The sequence below is a fragment of the Simochromis diagramma genome, unplaced genomic scaffold (assembly GCF_900408965.1).
Source record: "Simochromis diagramma unplaced genomic scaffold, fSimDia1.1 OVJJ01000802.1, whole genome shotgun sequence".
Classification (NCBI taxonomy): Eukaryota; Metazoa; Chordata; class Actinopteri; order Cichliformes; family Cichlidae; genus Simochromis; species Simochromis diagramma.
In genome coordinates, this window is record NW_024387492.1 from 24399321 (window position 1) to 24422069 (window position 22749).

Below are 22749 nucleotides of genomic sequence, written 5' to 3' on the forward strand. Positions count from 1 at the left end.
AAAAATTCAGAAATAATTCAAATTATATATATATACCTATATATAATATATAATATATACCTATATATAATATATAGGTATATATATATATACACCTATATATTATATATAGGTATATATTATATATACACCTATATATAATATATAGGTATATATAATATATATATATATATATACCTGTATATAATATATAATATATACCTATATATAATATATGTGTGTGTGTGTGTGTGTACACACACACACACACACACACACACACACACACACACACACACACATATTTAGAAAAATGAATTAAATAAATGAAAGGAAAATAGAAATCCAATTAAATCCAAATATAAATCTGAATTTAAGAAGTCAAATTAAATATGTGAAGAAAGTAAAGTCTTTAAAGTCCAACTTTTTAAAATTATCCTAATGGTTTAGATTTGTTTGCCACAAATGTTTGTTTGCTTATTTGTTTGTGAAGTGGAGACATCAACAGATTTATTTCCTCACAGGAAGTAATTGATGAACGTCAGCAGGCTCATTTGGTTCTGTTCATTCCTACATTTCACATCATACCCTCACTTTTACCTGGCTGGCTCAAACTAGAGTCAATGAAGGGGAGAGTTGTGTCATTCCAGTCACTCCTGTGGACCATTTTTTGCAATAATGGCAGATCATGGAGCGTCGCCATAGTTACAATAGTTAGCAGTCTATGCTAGTCATGCCCCAGAGATGTATCAGTACAGAGATGTTTGAAAGGGCGGGTGCTCAAATCTCTTTCACATCCCCCCTCCCCTGCATGTGTCTGACAGACTCTGAGGCATTTATAAAAGGTCAAAACAGGTCTGTGTCACAATCCAATGGGCCGCTCAGCACTGTGGGAATTATGTGATGGCAGCAAATTCTGCCCCCTGCTGACACGTCTCTGATTTAACATTTAATCAGCTTCAGACTGTCTGATGAACTGCAGTTTTAAATAAAGCACTGTTAAAAACTTTAATTATCCTTCAGCTCCACAGACAAAGGATGAACAGCCTTCATCATCATCACATCTTCACCATCAACATGTTCACCGTGTTTCATTGTTGCTGTTTCCTGCTATAGTCCAGGCGGATCAGAGTCATGTGACTGCAGGAGAGGCAGATGTTTGGCATCTTATCACCCATGGTAACAGCATTCCGATCCAGCTGGAACATCCAAACCAGGACACACACACACACTTTTTATATCTTTGTGGGGACATCTAATTGAGATAATACTTCCCCTATGCACTAACCCTAACAATCAACATGAATGCCCAATTCTAACCCTGAGCTTAAACCTAACCTTAACCTAACTGTAAACCTGACACTAAAACCATATTTTGAGTCTCAGACATGTCTTCAAACTCGTGGGGACAGACATTTTGTCCATTAACGGCTGAAACTTTTAAAATATTGAAATGTAAATATTTTTAAACATTAATTCTAATAAAAATATTTTTCCACTCAAATGAAAAAAGTATAGGGTCTGTAAAATGAAAATAAGAAACCTAGCATAAGTTTTTGGATTTTTCCCTTTAAACTAAGGAAGGCCAAAAGTTAAAAAATCCAAATGAAATACTGAAATAAAAAATAAACACACAAAAATAAAAAATGTCTTTTAGAAACTGTAAATATTTGGTTTTGCTTCTTTATGTCCAATTTCCTGTAAAAGTTCCTAAAAAGTGTTCAGAACAAAATAAAATTTTTATTTATTTAAAATGCTCACTACTGTGTTCATTGTTCAATAAATGTACTCGGATACTTTCAACATGCAGGTTTTTTATTTTTAGTTCACAGAAACATTTTTTCCATTAACTTCGTCCTGAGACAGGTCACATGATCACTGAGAGCGCGAGACACAAACGACAGCGTTACAGAAACATGCTTTTAGAATCTAACACTGAAAACAGCTATATTATTCATTATTTATTTTGAAGGAAACATTTATTTTTGTTATTTTATTCTGAAATCTTAAGATATCTGGATAATTTTGGTATCTTCATTTTCATTTCCTGTCGTTCATAAATGTCCGACAAAGCTCACGTTCACTGCTGATTGGTCAGAATTTTTTGCCTGATGATTGGAGGACGTTAAACTCATCGATGATTTCAAAGATTTTCAGACCAAACGACATGATCACAGATTCACTTCACTGTAAGAGCACCACATCAGTGTGACACCAAACACAAACAGCCGATTAAATACTCGTTCACGAAGATCATTGCAAAATAGTTAACAAGGTTTTTTTCTGATTATAACTGACTGCAGTACACCTCAGCAATGGGTGAATAACCCATTTGTAATGCTGAATATCACCAGGGGGCGAAGTGGAAGTCTGCGCTCACCTGTCCAGGTAATTTCTCAGGGTGCTAGTTCACCGTTTGATCAGTTAGAGCAGGTGTTGTTCCAACTCTTTCTCCTGATTGGTCCATGAAGGATCTTCTACTAAACAATCAGGAAGCTCTGCTGATGTTTCTGGACTCACAGGAAGCTGGTGATTTGTATCACCATGGAAACCTTGCTCTAACTGATGAAACACCAGATCATTCCCATTGGCTGGTTTGACCCTAAATAGGTTAGGTGTCTGTCTCTAATTGGCCAATTAGTTTGTGGTGTTCTGACAGCAGGAAGTCGCCTCTCTCGCTGTTAAACAATTGGATGCGATGTCAGTGGCGTGAACGATAAGCATCAATAATGAACTCTGTCACGATGTAAACAGGCCGGAAGCGCCCAATCACGTCAGAGCAGGACAATAACGACATGCAGCAGCTTCACGTTACGTCTCTACGAAGCTTCATGTTACCTACGGACTACAGGTGAGCATGCACAAACATCTACCATTAACACTGAAATTGAGGTCCTCCAGCAGCCACTCTTCTTCTTCTGCTCAGATTTAAAGTCCAAAATTTCTAAACATATTTTTTCTTCCTAATTTCAGATTTTTGATAATTTTTCAGTCAAATTGAGCTTTTTTTCTTTTTCACTGATCAAATGTTTTTTTTCTTCGTCAAACCTTTCTAGAGTCCTGATTGGTTGCAGAAGTTGAAAGGCGACTCTCGGTGGACCCTTGGCGCTCTCCCCCTCCTCGCTGTGAGGTCACAGGATGCTCTCACGCTCCTCGCCGAAGGTGACAGTGTCGGAGGACACAGTGCAGATCTCCGGCGGGTCTCCGGGCTTCAGGCCACGCTTCAAGTGAACCACTCTGACGTTCTCGTTGTTTGGTCCCGGCCGAGTAGAAGTTGAGGTGGTTGTGGTGGTCCCGGAGCTCGGGGGGATGATGACCTCGCTGGTGGAGGAGGTGGAGGAGGAGGGGTTGGAGGAAGTGGAGCCCTCTGGGGGCTGGCGGGCGCGGTTGGCCTGCTGGGCATTGGTATTGTTGTTGAGGGTGACATTGCTTGGCGTGCGGTTCAGGTTGTAGCTCCTGGACGACGGCCAACTCTCCTCCGGGCTGCTCGCCAGCAGGCTGCACTGATCCTCGGAGCAGATGGACATGCGCGCCACCGCCGGGTCCTGCAGGCCGCTGAGGCTGCTGGGAAGGCCACGCTTCCGGGCGAGGCTCTCTTCATCCAGCTCAATCAGGTTGGCCCTGTCCAGCTGCGACAGGTCCGCCTCCTCATCCTGCAATGAGTGGTTGGGCGAGCTCTCATTGGACCTCACGCCAGAGTCAGACGAGTCTTTCTTGTCCAGCATGGCATCAGAGAGGTAGTCCTTCCCTTTCAGCGCCAGTGAACCGCCGGGCAGTTTGGGGTCCACCACCTTCTTGCCATCTTTCAGCAGGGGGACGTGATCCGACTCTTCAGACTCCTCGTCATCGCTGGTCAGCTTCTGGTAGCGCAACCCACCACTGGCCTTCAGCTTGAGATCAGCAGCGCCCTGGAACAGCCCGCCTCTTTCAGCTGAGGACTTGCGGGTGAGCACTGACTTGGAAGACCCGTGGTCACCCTTCTCGTCTTCTTCTCTGATGGGATCTAGCGCCTCACCATTGGAAGCAAAGTCAGTGTTGTCCGCTGCCGGTTTGCTGCTGCTCCTCTTGTTGAAGGATTTGCGTCCATCCTGCTCGGTGCCATCCTTGCTCTTATCCTCAGATGATGATGTCATGAACTGTCCCGGTTGTGGTTGGATGGGCTTCTCCCCGGTGATGACGCCCAACTCCAGCTGGGCCATCTGGGCGATGTATTCCTGGTAGGCATCGCGGTACTCTGCCTGCTGCTTGTCCGTCAGCTTGGAGATGTCATTGGAGGACTCCTGCGAGTTCAGACTGGTCATGCTGGCGGTTCTGTGAGCGCCACCCTGAAGACAGAAAACAACATTCTTCAGCATCAGACCCCTCACATCTGACATCACAGATCACATGTTCTATGGTTACCATCCACGGCATGTTTCCGTGTCGCTGCGGGTCATCCAGTCCCACCGTGCTCAGCTCCTCGAAGCTCAGGTTGAAGCTGTACATTGGTGATGCATCCGTGTTCGGGGCGCCAGTGTGGGGTGGAGCCATCACTCGCCTTACTGGCTCGATGTGACCGCCAATGACGCTACCTTGCTCGCTGGCAGTTTCCTCATGTAGCACCTGGCTCTCAATGTGACGCATGTCCAAAACCTTCAGCAGGAAGGAGGAGGTGGATCTTATTTTAAGTCATTACATAGCAGTAAACCAAGATGTGTTTTATGTGGAAATGAACCCAAAAGCTGCTGCAGGTCACTGAAAACTGTTTTAATAAACCCAAATTTTTTGGTTTTCCACTGCTACAGGGTTTCTGTTTTAGAAAATTCACCTATATGGAGATAATTTTACGCTATTAGTCAGTAATGCTAATGATATTCTTGTAATCACTGATACTGGACACTCTATGGTCCTAGTTTTACTGGACCTCTCTTTGGCCTTTGATATGGTGGACCATAACATTTTATTACTAAGACTTGAGCACACTGTAGGTATTAGAGGCACTGCCCTCGACTGGTTTAAATCATACCTCGCTGATAGATCCTTATCAGTTCACTTAGGCACCTTCTCCTCTTCCTCCGCTCCGGTCTGTTGTGGTGTGCCGCAAGGATCAGTTTTAGGCCCCATTCTCTTCTCATTGTATTTGCTCCCTCTAGGCGCAATCTTTGAAAAATACAATATCGCCTTCCACTGTTATGCCGATGACATACAGATCTATTTTGAACTTACTGACGACCTTGCTGTGTCCTTGCACTACTTTCAAGAATGCATGCGGGAGGTCAAAGAATGGTTCCTGAGTAATTCCCTCGTTTTAAACGATAAGAAGACTGAGATTGTGGTGTTCAACAGTAAAATCCCTCGTGCCCAACTCTGTGCTGCCCTGGGTTCCTTTGCTAGCTTTTCTTGTGACTATGTCAGTAACTTGGGTGTACTGCTGGATAGCTCGCTCAAATTCGATAAGCAAGTGTCTGCTGTAGTGAGATCTAGCTTCCACCAACTGCGCCTTATCTCTAAGGCTAGGCATTATGTTCCGCATGAGGACCTGGAGAGGCTTATTCACGCTTTTGTGACCTCCAGGTTGGATTATTGTAACTCTTTGTACTACGGTCTTCCCTCTTCTCTTCTTCTTAGACTGCAAACAGTCCAAAATGCAGCAGCCCGCCTTTTGACTGGTACCAGGAAATTTTGCCATATTACTCCTGTCCTAGCTAGCTTGCATTGGCTGCCCATAAAGTACCGTATTGAATTTAAAATATTACTCCTTATTTTCAAAACTATTAATAAATTAGCGCCACGTTATCTTAGTGAACTTCTCAAACCACATACTCCTGCTAGAACACTCAGATCTGCCACTCAACTACTTCTGACCCAACCCAGATCTCGACTGAAGTCCCGGGGTGACCGTGCGTTTGCTCTGGCTGCCCCGGTACTGTGGAATACCCTTCCTCTCGACCTCCGTGCATCTGATTCCGTTGCACTGTTCAAATCACGATTAAAAATCCACTTATTCAATCTTGCCTTTCCCTCTAGTTAATATTTCTTTTATGATTTTATATCATGCACTTTTATGCTCATTTAAATTCTTGTTTGCTCTGTACCTGTTGCTTTCCTATGTATCAGTGACAGTTATCTGCTTGCATACTTAATACTTGCTTTGGTCCTATTTCTATTATCCTCCTCCTATTCTCTATCTTACTTGTTAAGCACCTTGGCATACCCTTGGTTTTTAAGTGTGCTTTATAAATAAAGTTTATTATTATTATTATTATTATTATTATTATTATTATTATTATTATTATCATCATCATCATCATCATCATTATTATTATTATTATTATTATTATTATTATTAATGCATTCACTGCCTGGACTGACCGTTGCCCTGAAGAGCTGCCAGTCTCCAAAGTTCATGTTCATTTCCTTCTTCAGCTCGTCGATGTTACACTGAGACAGAACTCTGCCGTTAACGTTTGCCTGAAAATGAAAAACATTTGTATTTCAGTCTCAGGTCCCAGGCTTTTTGCTTTCCTGTGAAGTTGTGCCACTGACCTTCCTGATGGTGGCGGTGTACTGTCCTATCATGCTCTGGTCGATGCCTTCCATATGCCGCACGCGCTCACAGACAGCCTCTGTGGTCATGGAGCTTAGGAGGACGGGCGGAGTGGCAGACGCAACGGAGGCGGAGCCCTGAACACAGATATATTTCCCAGGGAAAAATATCCAACATTTTTTTAGATTTTAATAACAAATGTCATTATTTTCAGATGTGACATCCAGCTGTGAGATGAATGGAAACTTCATCCAAATCCTGGCAGGTTAAAGTCTCAACCTGAGCTTAACGCTTTTAGTTCAACATTTCTCTTCAGTGACTCCACCAGACTAAAAACATAAACGCTAACTCAGGTAAAAGTACACCTGACAGACATGTAAAAGATGGATGTAGCCACTGTGAGATCGCCCACTGATCAGCTTCACCACTGTTAACTTGGTCTTTAGAAATCGGATGTGAGGAAGAGCAGCAGCTCTGAAAATCATCATGCATAATTGGAAAATTTTCTCTCATGCTCAGAATGACCAAAATTTATTGAATAACCTTGTTTTGACCCGATATGAGAGACTAAGCAACATAAGGAAGGTATTTATAAATGTCAGAGGTCATCCCACAGATTTCTATAGAACCAGAAGAAATTTTACAGTGTCACCTCCTGGCGGCCATAAAAATCCAAAACAGTTTAAGGCACTTTCGTGACTGCTTTATTTTTTGGACCCAGAAGCTACGTCCATGTTTTGTACTACCTCTGATGTACAGTTTATCTGGATCTGGATAACCATGTCACGTGACTTAGCACAGCTAGCACAGGACTCATCTGTTTCTTTTAGGCCAATTTTTAATTTTAAGATAACTTTTTGCTGAAACGTGGCCTGAAACACAGAAATGTCCCCAATGACGTAAAAAATTACTGTCCAACAGATGTTTTAAAGCTTTGTGAGCACCTTTAACTCACAGTCAGGACATTTTTTCACCATGCAGAGGTGGGGCTGGGGGAGTCTGGGGTGGTGAGCAGCTGTGTGGGTTAGCAGTGAGGGGTCAAAAGTCAAGTTAAAGTTTCTGAATAGATCAAACAACAAATTTTTGATCTATGCTACTACTACTTTTTGAAGCCACATGCTAGTAGAGGCAAGGTGCATGCTGGGGGGTTGTAGTGGTTGGAACACTTCCTCCTTTGGTCCACAGCATCCGGCTCAAGTCCGGCTGAAGTTCAGATCGGTCACGGCTCAATCACTGGCTCATGTTCATGCTTGGATCTGTTTTTCATTTCGCTGTAACTACAAATCAGAAATTTTGCTCCTTAAATAAAAACAGAGCATGCTCAGTTGTGAAGCGAAGTATTTCATAAAAAGTCACTTGTTATGTTTCAAGTGTTCCTGTGGGAACCTGTTGTGTCTGAAACATCCTTGAGAACCTCACAGAAAACTTCTGAGGCCGATTTGTCAGCTGGCTGAACGAGAGCGATCAACACCAAAACACGCGGACGCTTGCTGTGGACACTTCAGGAAGGAAGGAGGGAAAGAGACAAGGAGGGTCATGTTAGGTAAGGTTAAATACCTGCTTCCTTTTCAAAGACGAACTCTTAGACTGCAGACAGACAGACAGTTTGGGGATGAAAACATGAGGAAACACAGATGAACGACAGGACAGCACAATGATTTCTACTGAAGGCACAGTTTTAAGAAACCACCACTGGTTCAGTGTTTCCAGAAACCAAAGAAGAGGAGAATAACAGCAGCAGTAAAAGAGGGGAAAACAGAGGAGCCTTCAAGCAAAGAAAGGAACCACAAGCAAAGAAAACTAAAACTCTGAATTAGACTCTTTCTAGATTTCTAGAGGAAAACCTCTGAGCAAACAAACGTCTGGTGGGCGGAGTTTCGAAAAGATTTTATTCTAAAATATTTTATGTGTTTCTTCTTCACCAGGTAATAAAACTAAACATTTTAAGTTTCAGATTCAAAAACTGAAAACAGACAAGTTTCATTATTTTTTCACATTTTAAGACGAAATATCAGAAAAATAGAAACTTGTTAAAAACGTTCATGTTGAGTCATAGCTTCCAGCTATGGCCGTACTTACAGGAGCGGCGGCAGCAGCGGCATCCCTGCTGAAGAAGCTTTTAGGAGGTGGTCGTGGATGGAGGTGTGGTGGGAAGGAAGCCACGAGTGGGCGTGGCAGCTGGTAAAGGTGGTGGGGAAAATATGGCTGAGGGGGAGGAGGTGAAAAATTAAAATAATGTCGGTGGATGTGATGAAACATAAAAAAAACCCCTGTCAAATCAAAGAGCGAATCCCTGCCGCCTGACACCCGGTCAGCGTCAGCAGACAATTGACAAGAATAAAACAGGAATGTGAAACTTTGAATTTTTATTTCAATGTGTTTCATGAACATTTATGTGTTTTTTGTCGTTTCTGTTTGTATTTCTGTGCTTTTTTTTGTTATGATGTGAAAACTTTTGACGCATTCAAAATAAAAAAATCATCATTAGCTGAAGCTAGCTGAAAGTTGAACTTTATTCAACTCCCTGTGAAGCTTTCTGTCCTGGTTAACTCGACTCCTCTTACTCTACGGAGCTGGACGACAGCCTGTCAGCTGATCGGTGGGCTGTGTGAGACAGCAGGGATTCAGTGAAACAGGAAATGAAATCAAATCAAGCAAAACAACACAAACGATGAAAGGGACTGAGGCGGGACAGTCGTCACGTGAACCGATGACATCGCTACGCCACCTGCCGCTCAGCCACCTACAGGATTCAATGACATCATGAGGTGTGGGCAGGGGCGAGGCCTTTACTCACTCTGTTGTAGAAGGGATGCTGTGTGCTGGCCATGCCGCTGTAGTAGCTGCTGTGAGGTGGCGGGGAGACCACGCCCCCTGCCGGTGGGTTGAAAGGCCCGGTGAAGGACGCGGAGGGCGAGCACGTCGACGACACCTGACTGTAGACTGATGTGGGGCGGGGCTGAGCTTCCTGCAGGGGCAGGGGCGGGTACGTGACTCCGCCCATGTTCATCTGCTCACGGGCAGCGCGAACATCTGTGGAGGAATCTCAGACTGATGATGTCATCAAATCACGCCACGCTCATGAGAGCAACAGGAAGTACAGTCAGCAATACACTGAGCAGTATCTTCAGCAGTACTGAGCAGTACTCGTACCTGCAATGATTTCACGGAGTTTGGGGTCCAGGTTGACGGTGCAAGGCAGGAAGGTGCGAATGTCCCTCGCTGTAAGGACAGGTGTCCGTGATGACAGGAAGACCTCGAAGCTGCGCACGTCTCCGTCGATCTCCAGCAGCGGCTCCACGTCCTTTGTGGTTGGGATGTTCTTAGACACTCTGAGGGAGAGAGGACACACTGATCAGCTGACGCAGTGTCGTTTTACACCTGTGGAGGGAGGGTGACCTCTGACCTCTCATAGATGGTCTTGAGCGTGGCATGGTCAGGGACTCCGTCGGTCTCCTCCAGGTACAGGATGAGCCAGGACGTCCTGTAGGGCCACTGCTCCGTCAGATTGATCCACGACGCCAGGCGGTCCCAGTTAAAGCTGATCTGATTGGCTCGTAGCAGACGGCCTGGATAGGAGCAGGCGGGGTTAAAAACTGCATTATTATTATAATAATAATAAAAAAAAATTTTTTAATGTAAAAATACTGGAATGAACCAACAAGATCAGCAGGAAGTGGCAGACGGGCTGACGGCAGTCAGACCATGTCCTGCTAATAATGAAGGTGATGGAGGTCACCTGTGACGGAGACAATGTTCAGCAGCCTCCTCATCGTCTGTGGGCTGATGTCGCTGAACCAATCCTCCGTCACCATCAGCTTCGTCAGGTCGAACGACATCTGACGCGTCACCGAGCGCTGCACCTGGCGGCGCCGGTACGTTTCCTGCAAAGTTCACCACACAGGTCACATGACCACACATATAAGGGATGGAGTATATTTACACAAGCTGTCAATCAAGAAACAGCAGCTCATTGACACAGCTCTAAGTCAATAAACGGACCTTATCACATCTAATCACACCACACCCTTTTCAAATTAAAACCTGAAAAGCAGCTGGATTTAATTCAATCAGAGGAAACATGAGACCGCCTACAAGTCATTAGATTAACACATACACACACACACACACACAGACACACACACACTCACCCGACGGTTGAGCGTCGTCTTGCTGCCAAACTTGGTTAATTCTCCCAGACTGTGCTGAGACAGCTTCCTGTCTAGCTCCTCATGCCACCCTGCTGACACACAAACAGATGTAAACATTATGTCGTTCTGTAACCACAGACAGAGGTGAGTATGATGTGTGCAGATATTCTGGGATTACAGAATAGCCTCTGCACTCCTGCTCCTCTAATTCATACTTTTATCTTAGTAAGAAAAATAAAACCAGTCAGTGGTTTATTTTCAGGTCCAGACTGAATCTGAGTGAATCTCTGTGAGACTTCATCAAACATGATTTCAGAGCAGACGCGGTCATGTGACAGCAGAAGGATGTGACAACATGCTGCTGATGTCACCTGCACGCTTCATTAATCGGCTACGATAAAAAGCGATGTAACTGCAAGTCTCGTATAACGTAGTCATTGTGTGTGTGGATACCATCGGCGGTGGTGACGTCTCCGTTGGTGGGCGCGGCAGTGCACATCTTCCTGGCACTGGAGAGCCCCCTGCTGTTGAGAAAGACAGGCAGGTGCACGATGTTCCTCATGTAGTCGTGCCCGTTGATGTTGGAGTCGCGCAGGACGCTGTTCAGGTTCTGGTTGATGGCCTTGATGATGATGTGCGGGTCGCTGGCAAAGATGGAGATGAAGGGCCCTTTGGAGAACAGCACACGCACCTGCAGGAGGGACATGCCCACACTGACCATCTGAGGCAACTTCCTGCCCTTTCAAAGTAAATCTGACCCATGTGATGAGAGCTGAGCTGTTCCGACTGATCACATTCATCTAATGAAAACACGATTCAGCTTGACTAAGTCTGTGATGTCACAGCTAACGTTTGCGTTAAAGATGACGATGAGGTCAGACTGTGTCCATGCTTCTGCTCAGTTATCTTTAAAAACACTAACTGAATGAAGCCGTTCGAGCGTCTCACCGTGTCAAGCATCTGCAGCACTTTGTCCTGTTCGCAGGAGTCCAGCCCATCAATGACCACCGCCAGCCTCGTCTGGTGCTGCGTGAACCCGTCGATCGTCTTCGCCATCCTTGCCATCAGCTCCACCTCGTGCTTCAGGACCTGCAGGAGAAAGTGTGCAGAAGCATCAGAATTCAGCTCAGACAGACTCTTCAGTCTCTGAGCTCACACTAACAAACTCAAATGACCACCCCCATGCTCTTATTCTGAAAGTTCACCACAGCACACAAGCTACATGAAGCTTTTTCCTGTGTGCAGAACCAGCCAATTACGTTCAAGGGCTCATTCAGAACCAGGAAGACTCCTGAGCTACACCCTTGCTCCCGCCTCTTGTTTCCCTCCACCAGAGACATCAGAGGATTAAAAACACTGAAACTAAAGACCCTCAGGCTCAAGGAGACCCCCTCGCCGCCCCATAGACTGTGTCCTCTCCTCACCTTCATGAAGCCCTCGCTCTTCAGCTTGTGCATCCTGTTGGCGGCACTGTGGAGCCTCTTCCTCTGCGAGTTCAGCACCGAGTCGGTCACCTGCCACCACGTCCTGCAGTTGAGCAGCAGAGCGAGGCCAACCACGCTGCCGATGGCGATCAGCACCGCGTTCACTGTCCGGTTCTCGCCATCCACCTTGAAGACGGCCAGCAGCGCCATGCCGGTGACGAGACAGGCCAGCACGACGGTGAAGAGGATGAAGGACGGCACGCAGCACGTCTTCTTCCACTTCCTCTTACCTGAGAGCACCGAAGAAGAAGAGATTGAGCCAAACTCGACTTGGGTCAGGTGACCTCAAGAAGCGCAGGCTACCAGACAGGACGTGATGCATTACCTTGCGTCTCTTCGGTCTTAAACACTCTAAAGAGTCGTGTGGCGAGGAAGCCGAACTCTCGCTCGCAGGCGTCCGACAGCGTGGCGATCATCTCGGCCATCGATGTTTCTCCTCCAACGCTGGACAGCCGGTTATAGTCTGTGAACAGGAACCTGCAGGAGACAAGTGACATCATCGTGACATCAGCGTGACATTACTGTGACATCATGACCTCCCTATGTGGTGGCGTTACCTGACGGGTAGCGCTCGCGTGCTCTGCTCCGGAAGCTCCGGCGGGTTCACGAACATCAGCTTCAACAGCAGCTCCAGGTACCCGATGTGCCGCGCCAGGCGGGTGCTCAGCAGCCACGCCCACGTCCAGTTATCTCCCTCCCTCCGGCCACCAAAGTACACCACCACTACAGAATGTAAAACGTTATGTGAACACCGGTGGCAGTACAGGAGGTCATGTGTTAACGTGCGGCATAACATCGAGGCGTTTCTCACCAAAGAAGAGGTAAAGCAGGGCAAGCAGGCTGAGGGAGACCGCCATGGCAAGCTTGGGGTCCACACTGAAGCCGAGGATGATGGCGATGGAGCCACAGAGCAGCAAGGACAAGAAGACGACGAGCCAGGAGAACTGAAACAGCGGCTCAATCTGCTGCCCAGCAAAAGTCTTCATCTCATCTGAGGAGGAAGAGGAGCGTCAGTACGTGTTGGCCAGGTGTACGTACCCTTAGTGTAACGAGCGTGGTGAGCCTGGCGAGCGTGGCGAACACGAACTCACCCTCCAGCTTCTTGAGCAGAAAGGACTTGCCGCTGCCCCACTGAGCGTACAGACCCACACAGATGGGCGGCTGCATGGTGGGCTCGCTCAGGATGTCGGCGAGCGCCGAGCTGTACAGATCGTAGCCCAGCATGTCGCCGTCCGTCTCCGAGGGCGACAGGTGACCTGCAGGGGGTGGAGACACAGAGAGTCTTTTATTCTTTTGATTTGAGGATCCCTGAGGACAGAACAGATAAAAGTAATCTGCTGTGGCGTTGTAATCAGATTTCTGGAGTCAGAATGATTTTGGTAAGATGAGCTGATCGATTAACACGAGCCTGCGGAGCAGTCCCAGCGTGGCTGATTTCACTCTTTGTATCAATTTACAGCAAACACCAAGTCTGAATGAGCAGAGAGTGCAGAGGGAACTCAAGCCTGCAGCTTCTGAACTTCATTTTCTACTCATGACATTATTTTCTGTGAGTGGGTGTAAATACGTCAATATGCTGATGATACTTTACTGTTCATTCACTCACTCTGCACTCAGTAACCATAAATCAGCTCTTATTGCAGATAAACTACAAGTTTTTCCTTCATCTTTGTTTTTTTTGTTTTTGACTGTCCCGTTTGGTTTTTTAGCCATCAAAATTGTTGTCTGAAGGCCAACAAAGATACCCAACAGATTTACTTTACCAAGTGGATCATCACAGCCTTGCCGTATTGGTCCATTTGATCGACCTTTGGTGTTATTATTTATTTATTTTATTTTCCGGAAGAGGTCCGACCAAGCCACGGGCACCAGGCCCCGCCACGCAGCCACCGGGAGTGAGCTGGTACATACTTGAGCGCCCAGCCCCGGACACCAAGAACCACCAACGCACTGAAACACATCAGGCAGTGTGGTGAGGATAGATAGGCCTCCATACCTTGGAGGGCCTGAGATGTTCCCAGAGAGGTGCAGTCTAAGACCCGACCTGACATATAAACACAGACGAACAGGCACACAGAGACACAAACGTGCATTCCCACCCTCATGCACACATATACAAATACTCAGCACTCACCCAACGGGAAGACAGACACAAATGGACACTGTACACACAATCACACTCCCCAAACATACTCTATACCCCGGGTCCAGGTACCTTCGCCCGTAGAAAGCAACTAGACCCAGGACATGTTACCCTTTCCCCCGGGATGGAGACAAGCAGACCGCCCCCGGCTCCGCAGCAGCAGGGAGGCCCCGCATCCAGGACCCCAATCAGACAGTCAACACCTCCTCCCAGCCCCTCCACCCTGATGGCTAGCAGAGAACAGGGGTGTGTGAAGACCCCATACCTCCCTTCACCTGCTGATGTGTAGAGTTGCTGCGTGTTGTTCTAAAGTGCATTTAGAACACGGGAGGGCATGGTGCTTCCTGCCAGAGAGCAGCAGGTGTCAGCACGGCCCCTCCCGAGAACCCTCAATGTCTACATGCATTTAAAATTGAGAGGTGGGCACCGGCGCCAGAGGTGAGATTGAATACACAGACCATCCTCTGGACGCTGTATAACGTGCCCACTCCCAAGGCCCTATATGTATGTGTTATGAGAGCGTGATAATGTGGATGTTGTGGAATAAAATTGAGGCACAGGTAGCCATAAGGGGACAGAGGGGGAATGCCTCCCCTGCACCGTGGTGGTAACCCAAGCCTCCAAGGTCCAGCCAGGGCCCCAGCCCGGAGGCAGAGCACCCCCAGAACCCCAAGCCCCCACGCCTGCCCCAGACCCACCCAGAGGCAGCCAGGCTACCAGGCCAGTAACCTACGTCTGCCAGCACAGACCCTCCCCCAGCCCTGCATCACGCAGTCAGGAGGGAAACACCATCTAAGAGCCACCAGACCCCCTAACCATTTCATGACCACAACCCCCGGGTTAAGCCCTCCAGGGAAAATGTCCCTAAGTACAGTGCAGAGAGGAATGCCAAGACCTCTACATTGGAGAGACCAAACAGCCACTTCACAAATGCATAGCACAACATAGAAGAGCCACCTCCACGGGACAAGACTCAGCGGTCCATCTGCATCTTAAGGATAAAGGACAAAGGTCACTCTTTCGAGGATGCCAATGTTCAAATTTTGGACAGAGAGGACAGATGGTTTGAAAGAGGAGTAAAAGAAGCCATTTATGTCCACTGTGAGCGACCATCTTTGAACAGAGGTGGTGGTTTACGACACCAACTCTCTGCCATCTATAATCCAGTTTTGAGATCCCTTCCCAGATGCCTTAACGCCCACTCACATCCCGGGCCATGTGACCTCAGGAAATCACATAATAGGGTGGGGCTAGGTTTCACTATGAGCTCACCCGAAACCTTGGCTGATTGTGACCTACATCCGTTTTCACACATTGGCTCATGTGATTAGGTAGAGGATCATTAGGGGGTCCTTTTGTCCCTCCCGGGGGGATACTCCCACAGGGCTTAAATCTGGGACTCTCCACCTTTTGACCCTAGAACTGAAGAAGCTTCTCCGATGAGAGGTGAAATGTCTTCAACCAACTTAAAGAAGTCCAGACGCTTTTCTTTCCAAGCTCCTTAAACTACGATGACCTGACTGAGAACCTTCACAGACATGTCCCTAAGGACTCTCCAGATGCCTAAGCCAATCCCTACCTCCACATCAACCACAATAGCGAACGCAGGACCAAACTACTAGCTGCTGCTAGTGGTTTGATAAAAATTGCAAACAGTGAAGGGGAGAGTGGGCATCCCTGCCTGGTACCCCTCAGGAGACAGAAGCTGGAGGATGTTTGGTCATTTGTTCTGACACAAGCTGTTGGGGAATTATATAATAATTTTAGCCAGTTTATGAAAGAGTTTCCAAAACCAAATTTGTGTAAAGTTGAAAATAAAAATTTCCAGTTAACTGGAAACGCTTTTTCAGCATCTAGAGACATTATTGTGGTTTCAATGTTTTGTGCAGTTCAGGCTCACTATGAGGTGAGACAGAAAAAGACGTACGTGCTCCAAAAATCTGCGTCAGGATGCTTTTCTGGTGGCTGCAGTCAACGTTGTACGGCGTCTCTCCAGCCTTGTTGGGGCGGTACAGCAGGCGACCATCTTTGGGGTTCCTGAGGAGGAGCTCGGCCAGGCGCCGGCTCCGCCCCCGGATGGCAATGTGGAGAGGAGTGTCCCCTTTCTGTGAAAACAGGTGTCAGCATCAGGTCCTCTGTAACCTGTTCATTCATTTCACTCTGTGACAAATCTACAGACTAAAAAACAAGCTAAATATTTAAACCTGCTTTTACTTTGAAGGGCAGGTAGATACACGTGATGCTTGTGTCTATGGACTGATTGGTAAATGGTAAATGGACTGATTCTTATATAGCGCTTTTCTACTCTCCCGGAGTACACAAAGCGCTGTATACAAGATGCCTCATTCATTCACCCACCCATTCATTCATACAAGCACTTCTAAACTCAAGTGCAAACTAACCAACATACACACTCCGATGAACACATCGGAGGGCAACTTGGGGTTAGTATCTTGCCCAAGGATATTTGGCATGTAGAAAGCCAAGGCTCGAACCACCAACCTTCCAATAAGTAGGTCATCTGCTCTATCACCTGAGCCACAGCCACCCCTAGTCTATCTGGCTCTCACCTTGTCCACAGCAGACACCTTTGCTCCTTTGTCAAGTAGTAGCTCCACGATCTCGATGTTCCTCATCTTTGTGGCTTTGATCAGCGGAGTCTCTCCATCCTGAAAGCAAAACTCAGGTTAACCACAGAACCCCACCACCGACTCTGAGACAGATGTTCTCAGGTGTGCTGGGCTCTCACCTTGGTGCAGGTCTCCGTGTCGGGGTTACACTGCAGGATGTCTCTCACCATGGTGGCGTTTCCTTTCTCCACGGCCCAGTAAAGAGCAGTCTTATTCTCCTGGAGGCGGAGCAGAGAGATAACATTAGCAACATCACTTTACGCTGCATCTGATTGGCTCTGATCCTCAAGTTCTTCTTTACTGAATGCTCGCAGAGCAACAGCAGTGTGAAGCCCTCGGTCGTCCTTCTCATCAGAATGTTGAAGACACCAGCAAATCAAAACAGAGACAAAACTGCGGAGGACACCAAGTGCCAAAACAATCAAACCTAAACCTGCAACTGAATTAAGTAATGATGACACATTTATAAAATATTATCTGTGTTAGTCTGACTGCAGCGTGCGTGAAATTAAATGGGAAAGATTTTTCATGTTCATAAATATCTAATGAGCTAAGAAATGAACTCACTGTTTCCAATGTGATGAAGGAAATGTGTCTCCAAAACCTCACCTGCCCTCTGATGTCGATGTCAGCGTATTTGTGCAACAGAGCTCTGACGATCTCCACGTGCCCGCCCCTCACGGCTCCGATCAGTACCGTGTCGCCGCTCTGGAAAACACAGGACGCCGTTTAGTTCCCCTGTTATTGAAACCGCGTGTGTCATGTGACGATGCCTGTTGGCGCCTCACCCGGTCAGGGATGTTTACATAGGTGCCGGCATCCAGCAGATCCTGGACGATCTCGGTGTAGCCCTCCTTGGCGGCGATCATCAGTGCCGTATTCCCGTCCTTGTCGGTCATGTTGACGTTGGGGTTCCTCTTCAGCAGCTCCTTCACCACCTCCGTGTACCCGCCCCTCACCGCCACGATCAGTGCTGTCATCGAGTTCTGGGGACAGACAGGAAGTAGTTAACAGAGGCAGGCGCGTATTATTCTGGCATGCCGGCAGTGATGGTGATGATGGTGATGATGACGTGGTGACGGTGATTAAGGTCGTACCGCCCCCTCCTGGTCAACGTCAGCACCGTTCTCCAGCAGGTGCATCACGCAGTCAAAGTGTCCTTTCCTCGCCGCCCAGATAAGAGGGGTGGTACCGTACTGTAACACACACACACGAAACACACACACCATCTCTGAGCTGCTTTATTGTGAAATATGTCATAGTGTTTGGTGTGTGCTCCTGTGTTGTGTCACTTCCTGTTGTTGTCCATCATGCTACTTATTGTTGTATTGGTGTTATTTTGCAGGACGTTTCCTGTGCAGGTGTTTTTACTTTCTTACTCTCGATTCACTCGAGCCCACAGAGATTAATTTATTTGATGTCAGTCGGATGTTGTGTTGCACTGTTTCCTGTGGTTTCTTGCTGTTTCAGGTCAGGTCATGCAGGTGTGTGTGCTCTCTGTTGGGCTCTCGCCCCCTCACCTTGTCTGAACAGTTGACTTTGGCTCCATTTTGCAGGAGCAGTTTCACGATGTCAGCATGTCCTCGACCTGCGGCCCAGATGATCGGATACACACTGTACTGCTGCGAGGGACACAGGAGGACGTGTCAGCGCCATCACTGAAACACTGTGGACTGAAACCGTCCAAAACACAACAAAATCTTCCTGCCAAAATCAATTCTCTCGTCCATGTGTGTTACCTGCCCTGTGTGTGTGTTACCTGTCCTGTGTGTGTGTTACCTGTCCTGTAGTGTTGGGGTTGGCCCCGTGTTCCAGCAGCAGTTTTGCAACCTCCACGCGACCTTTATAAGCAGCCCATGTGAGAGCTGTCCAGCCGCCCTGGGACACGCACACGCACACGCACACACACACACACACACACGTTAACCCTCGGTTTAGCTACTTCAGTCTCTGCACGACATTTCCCATGAGGCTTTGCTCCCACCATATCCCTGTGCTCGATGTAGGCGCTGTTCTCCAGCAGCTCCTTTACCACCTCCACGTGACCCTCCTTGGCTGCGGAGATCAGAGCCGACCAGCAGTCCTAAAATACACACAGACAAGGTTACCATGGAAACAGGAGCCGGCCACCTTGCCCACCTGTCTCCTAGCAACCACAGCACCGGAGGATGGGGGAGGGTTTTTTTTTTCTCATTGGTGACAGAGCACTCGTTTCGCTCACCACATCATCCAGGTTGACATTGGCTCCTCTCCTGATGAGCTCCTGGACGATCTCCAGACTGCCCTGCTCAGCCGCCAGCATCAGAGGAGTCTGACCATTCTGCACACACAGGCAAGTACACAAACAAACAGGTAAACAAACCAGAAAAATAAAACAAGCACTAAGGTAAAAATCACTAAAGAATAAAAGTCAAATAAAAAGTGACCAGAAATGAAAATAATATCATACAACAGCATTAATGAACTGAATTCACAGAAGAACTACAGTACAACAATGACACTGAACATGAATGTCATTAAATACAGTTAAAGGAGGGATATCTGTGCTCAAATGCTCTAAAATGTCTTCTGACTGTGAAGCGAGTGCTACCACCATCACAGCGCGATTACATACATCACTGCGTCCATCCACTTCCTTGAAGCGATCCAGGTGAGCCTTCAGGGCGGACAGGTTCTCCTCCTCCACGTAGCTGAACAGGTTCTGGATGGCCAGAGTGGTCATCTTGATGGACGTGGTAGTGTCCATGTCTGCGGTCTCTCACGGCGCCCCCTGCTGACACAACAAATACGGCAGTGAAATGCTTGGCCTGCTGGGTAAAACTGAGCTGAACTTCTGAGATGAAACTCTTAGATTCACTCAGCTGTTGCTCCTCTAACTGCAACCAAACAGTGACCTTTGAACCTGCTGCAGAAACATGCCGTCCTGTGGTATAAATCAAGCGGCCCCCGTAGCTCCCCCACTCCACCACCACCACCGCCTCATTCCCTCATCATTAGTTTTTATTTGAATTCTGTTTAAAGGACAAAGACGTGTTTCTTCATGTTGTTGTTTGAGTTTATGAGACAAAGAAGATTTTAATTACTGATAAAAGCAATTAGCTGTACTTGAGTACTTCCTGTTTGTCAATAATCACACTGAAGTGTCAGTTTTTCTCCTGGTTTTCGGGAGCTGAGCAGCCTGCAGGAGGCGCTGGCAGGTTTAGAGAGAGGCAGCTGCAGCCTGTTTGAATCTCTGTGACATTTCTGTGGTGCAGACATCAGCCAGTGTCTGAAGACAGTTTCCTTTGAAACAAGCTGACCTGAGATCAGCTGGCGGCTCTGCTCTATGCCTGATAAAACAGGAAGTCATCATCTAACGGACAAACCGCCATGAACAGACAGCCTGAGGTCTGTCCACATGAGCGAGCGTTTCCCTCTAATCAGCCACAAACACGCCCACAGCTTTCTGCCAGGAGCCGAGGGATAAAAACAACCCAGGTGAATATGTTCCAGGATTTCTCCAGTCCTGGATCCTCACTTTTACACCTCAACTCACCCTCTTTTACACTAAAACCCCTTTCTCCTCATTCGCTGGCTTCTGGAAGCCTACTGAGGGGCACGGCACATATCTGCTAATCTGTAACATCCAAATAAAATTTTAAAACTGGAGCTTGTTGGACAGTTTGTCTAGAGGCCAGAGGTCACACAGAAGAGTCAGAAAAAGGTCAGAGCTGCTTCAAAGTCCCAGAACAAAGATGGAGATGCCAGCATGAGCAGAGTCACAGATACTGAAATCGTTATGTATTCATACTGAAGAGCAGACAATAACTGTGTCTGAGGAGCAGCTCCAATATGTCACAGAATTCATTAATGTGCTAACAGTGACGTCTTCGATAATCCCACTGTTTACAGCTCAGGACCAGCAACAAATAAATAATAGATAAATAAATACATGTAGATAAATCAGACAATTTTAATCCAGTCACAATAATAATGATCGATTAACTGCGGAGTTTTTTTTGTCTGTAGTCATATTGATTGATCAGGTTTTATTGTAAGCTGAATAAGCAGGTACCTGATGACGTCATTTAATGATTTACGTTATTATGTTGACTCTCTCGGGTCCAGTGTTAATAATAACCACGCTGTAAATGAAGAAACCGCCATGTTTCCGTGCAGTGGTGTATCTGACCGGCCCGGCTGGTCCCGGTGAGGGCAGCGGACTCTCGGACTCATTACTGGTGAAACACCGCCGCCATGTCGCCTTAACAGCGCCGTTATCTCCCGCGGTAACCGGGATAACCTTCACCCATTCACCGCCCGGAGCCCCCACCCCTCCCACCACCCCCGAACCAACCAGCAAAAAGCCCCATATTACACCGGTAGCACTCAGATTTTATGTTTTACCGTCGATACGGGGGCGGAAATCAAACCGAATCACCCTAATCTGATTTTTCTGACCGATCCGGCGACGTGTCAATCAAACAGCGATCGATGGCAGGGAGGATGCTGCAGAGAGAGCGACGGGAGCGGAGCCCCTCTACCTTCAGCGGAGAATCAGAGTGAGTTCGGGCGGTCCGGGTCCGGGGTTTGGCTCCCGTAGATCAGCGGGTCGGTGCGCGTGTCCTCGGCCTGTGTTCGGATGTCAGCCTGAGCTCACTCTCCATCCCCGACAACAGCAGCCATCTTGATCTGATCAGAACAACAGCAGGAGGCACGGAGACAGGGCAGCCAATCGCAGTCCGCCGCCCGTCAAGCGTGCCAAAGCCAGCTCGCCGCTTCCGCTCTCGGCTGCTACGATAAAAGTACACATGACAGCAGTTTCCTGTTAACTTAAAATGACTTAAAATAAAACACCCGCACTCTGAGCCCAGTGTGTTTTTCACTTCCAACGCGTCTTCATCACACATCACCCCCGACCCCCATCTCCACCCAGCCTGCACTCTCTTCTTCACCTCTGCTTAACCTAACTTACACACCTGGTTCCCGTGTTTTCATCACGCTGTACTTCCTTCAGCTCTGCACATCACCATGTTCTCGAAACTCAGAACTGGTACAGGTCTTCTTCATTTCCATCATCCGCTCAATTTACAGCATTGTGCTGTACTGTTTAAACAGACTGTTAAAAAGTCCACCACCCTCTCTCCCAGACCTCCCCATACCTGCACAAGTGTCGTCTGGACCAACCTCCTTCAAGTCAAATCAAGTGGCTTTATTGTCATTCCAACCATGTACAGTGGTACAGTACACAGTGAAGCGAGACAGTGTTCCTCCAAGACTTTGGTGCTTTCTCACTCACTATGTATTAACAGACCTCTCTGCATTGAATCATATCTGTTATTAACCTCTCTCTCTCTTCCACAGCATGTCTTTTATCCTGTCTTCCTTCTCTCACCCCAACCGGTCGCAGCAGATGGCCGCCCCTCCCTGAGCTTGGTTCTGCCGGAGGTTTCTTCCTGTTAAATGGGAGTTTTTCCTTCCCACTGTTGCCAAAGTGCTTGCTCATAGGGGGTCATATGATTGTTGGGTTTTTCTCTGTATCTATGAAGCGCCTTGAGGCGACTTATGTTGTGATTTGGCGCTATATAAATAAAATTGAATTGAATTAATTAATTAAATATAACAGACAATAAAGACAGGACTACATACAGTGCAAGTGTGCAAAAATTGCAGAACAATTGCAAAAGAATAAAAGAACAAAACAAAAACAGTGCAACACCAGACAAAGCACAGCAATACAGACACAAGACAGTGCAGTAGAAAAGCAAAACAATGACAGTGGGTTGTGCAAAATGACTGAGCATTTTGCAAAAGTAACTTGATGTATGAAGGTATACCTGTGTGTGTCAGTCCAGTC

The 22749-nt window shown here is 47.1% G+C and overlaps 1 protein-coding gene across 7 annotated transcripts; it reads right to left on the reverse strand.

Annotated features, from left to right (window-relative positions):
• Window positions 1–1776: 1776 nt before the first annotated feature.
• kidins220b (kinase D-interacting substrate 220b) lies at window positions 1777–21648 on the reverse strand. Of its 7 annotated transcripts, none has more exons than XM_040018373.1 (30): window positions 21437–21648; window positions 19528–19683; window positions 19135–19233; window positions 18898–18996; window positions 18693–18791; window positions 18434–18535; window positions 18011–18109; window positions 17702–17899; window positions 17523–17621; window positions 17033–17131; window positions 16854–16952; window positions 16211–16388; window positions 13232–13396; window positions 12952–13131; window positions 12698–12863; window positions 12466–12617; window positions 12081–12370; window positions 11605–11745; window positions 11110–11347; window positions 10657–10748; window positions 10245–10389; window positions 9912–10074; window positions 9659–9837; window positions 9303–9538; window positions 8585–8710; window positions 8063–8092; window positions 6505–6642; window positions 6331–6429; window positions 4381–4611; window positions 1777–4304 (listed from the first exon to the last, which is right to left on the reverse strand). In XM_040018373.1, exons 2-30 carry the CDS (start codon window positions 19657–19659, stop codon window positions 3111–3113), a joined length of 5268 nt encoding a protein of 1755 aa, XP_039874307.1. In that variant the 5' UTR covers window positions 19660–19683; window positions 21437–21648; the 3' UTR covers window positions 1777–3110. The 7 variants fall into 7 exon arrangements, with proteins under 7 accessions (XP_039874307.1, XP_039874309.1, XP_039874306.1 ...); XM_040018375.1 differs by having other exon boundaries at window positions 10657–10745; window positions 19528–19686; XM_040018372.1 differs by having other exon boundaries at window positions 19528–19686.
• Between the last annotated feature and the right edge of the window lie 1101 nt (window positions 21649–22749).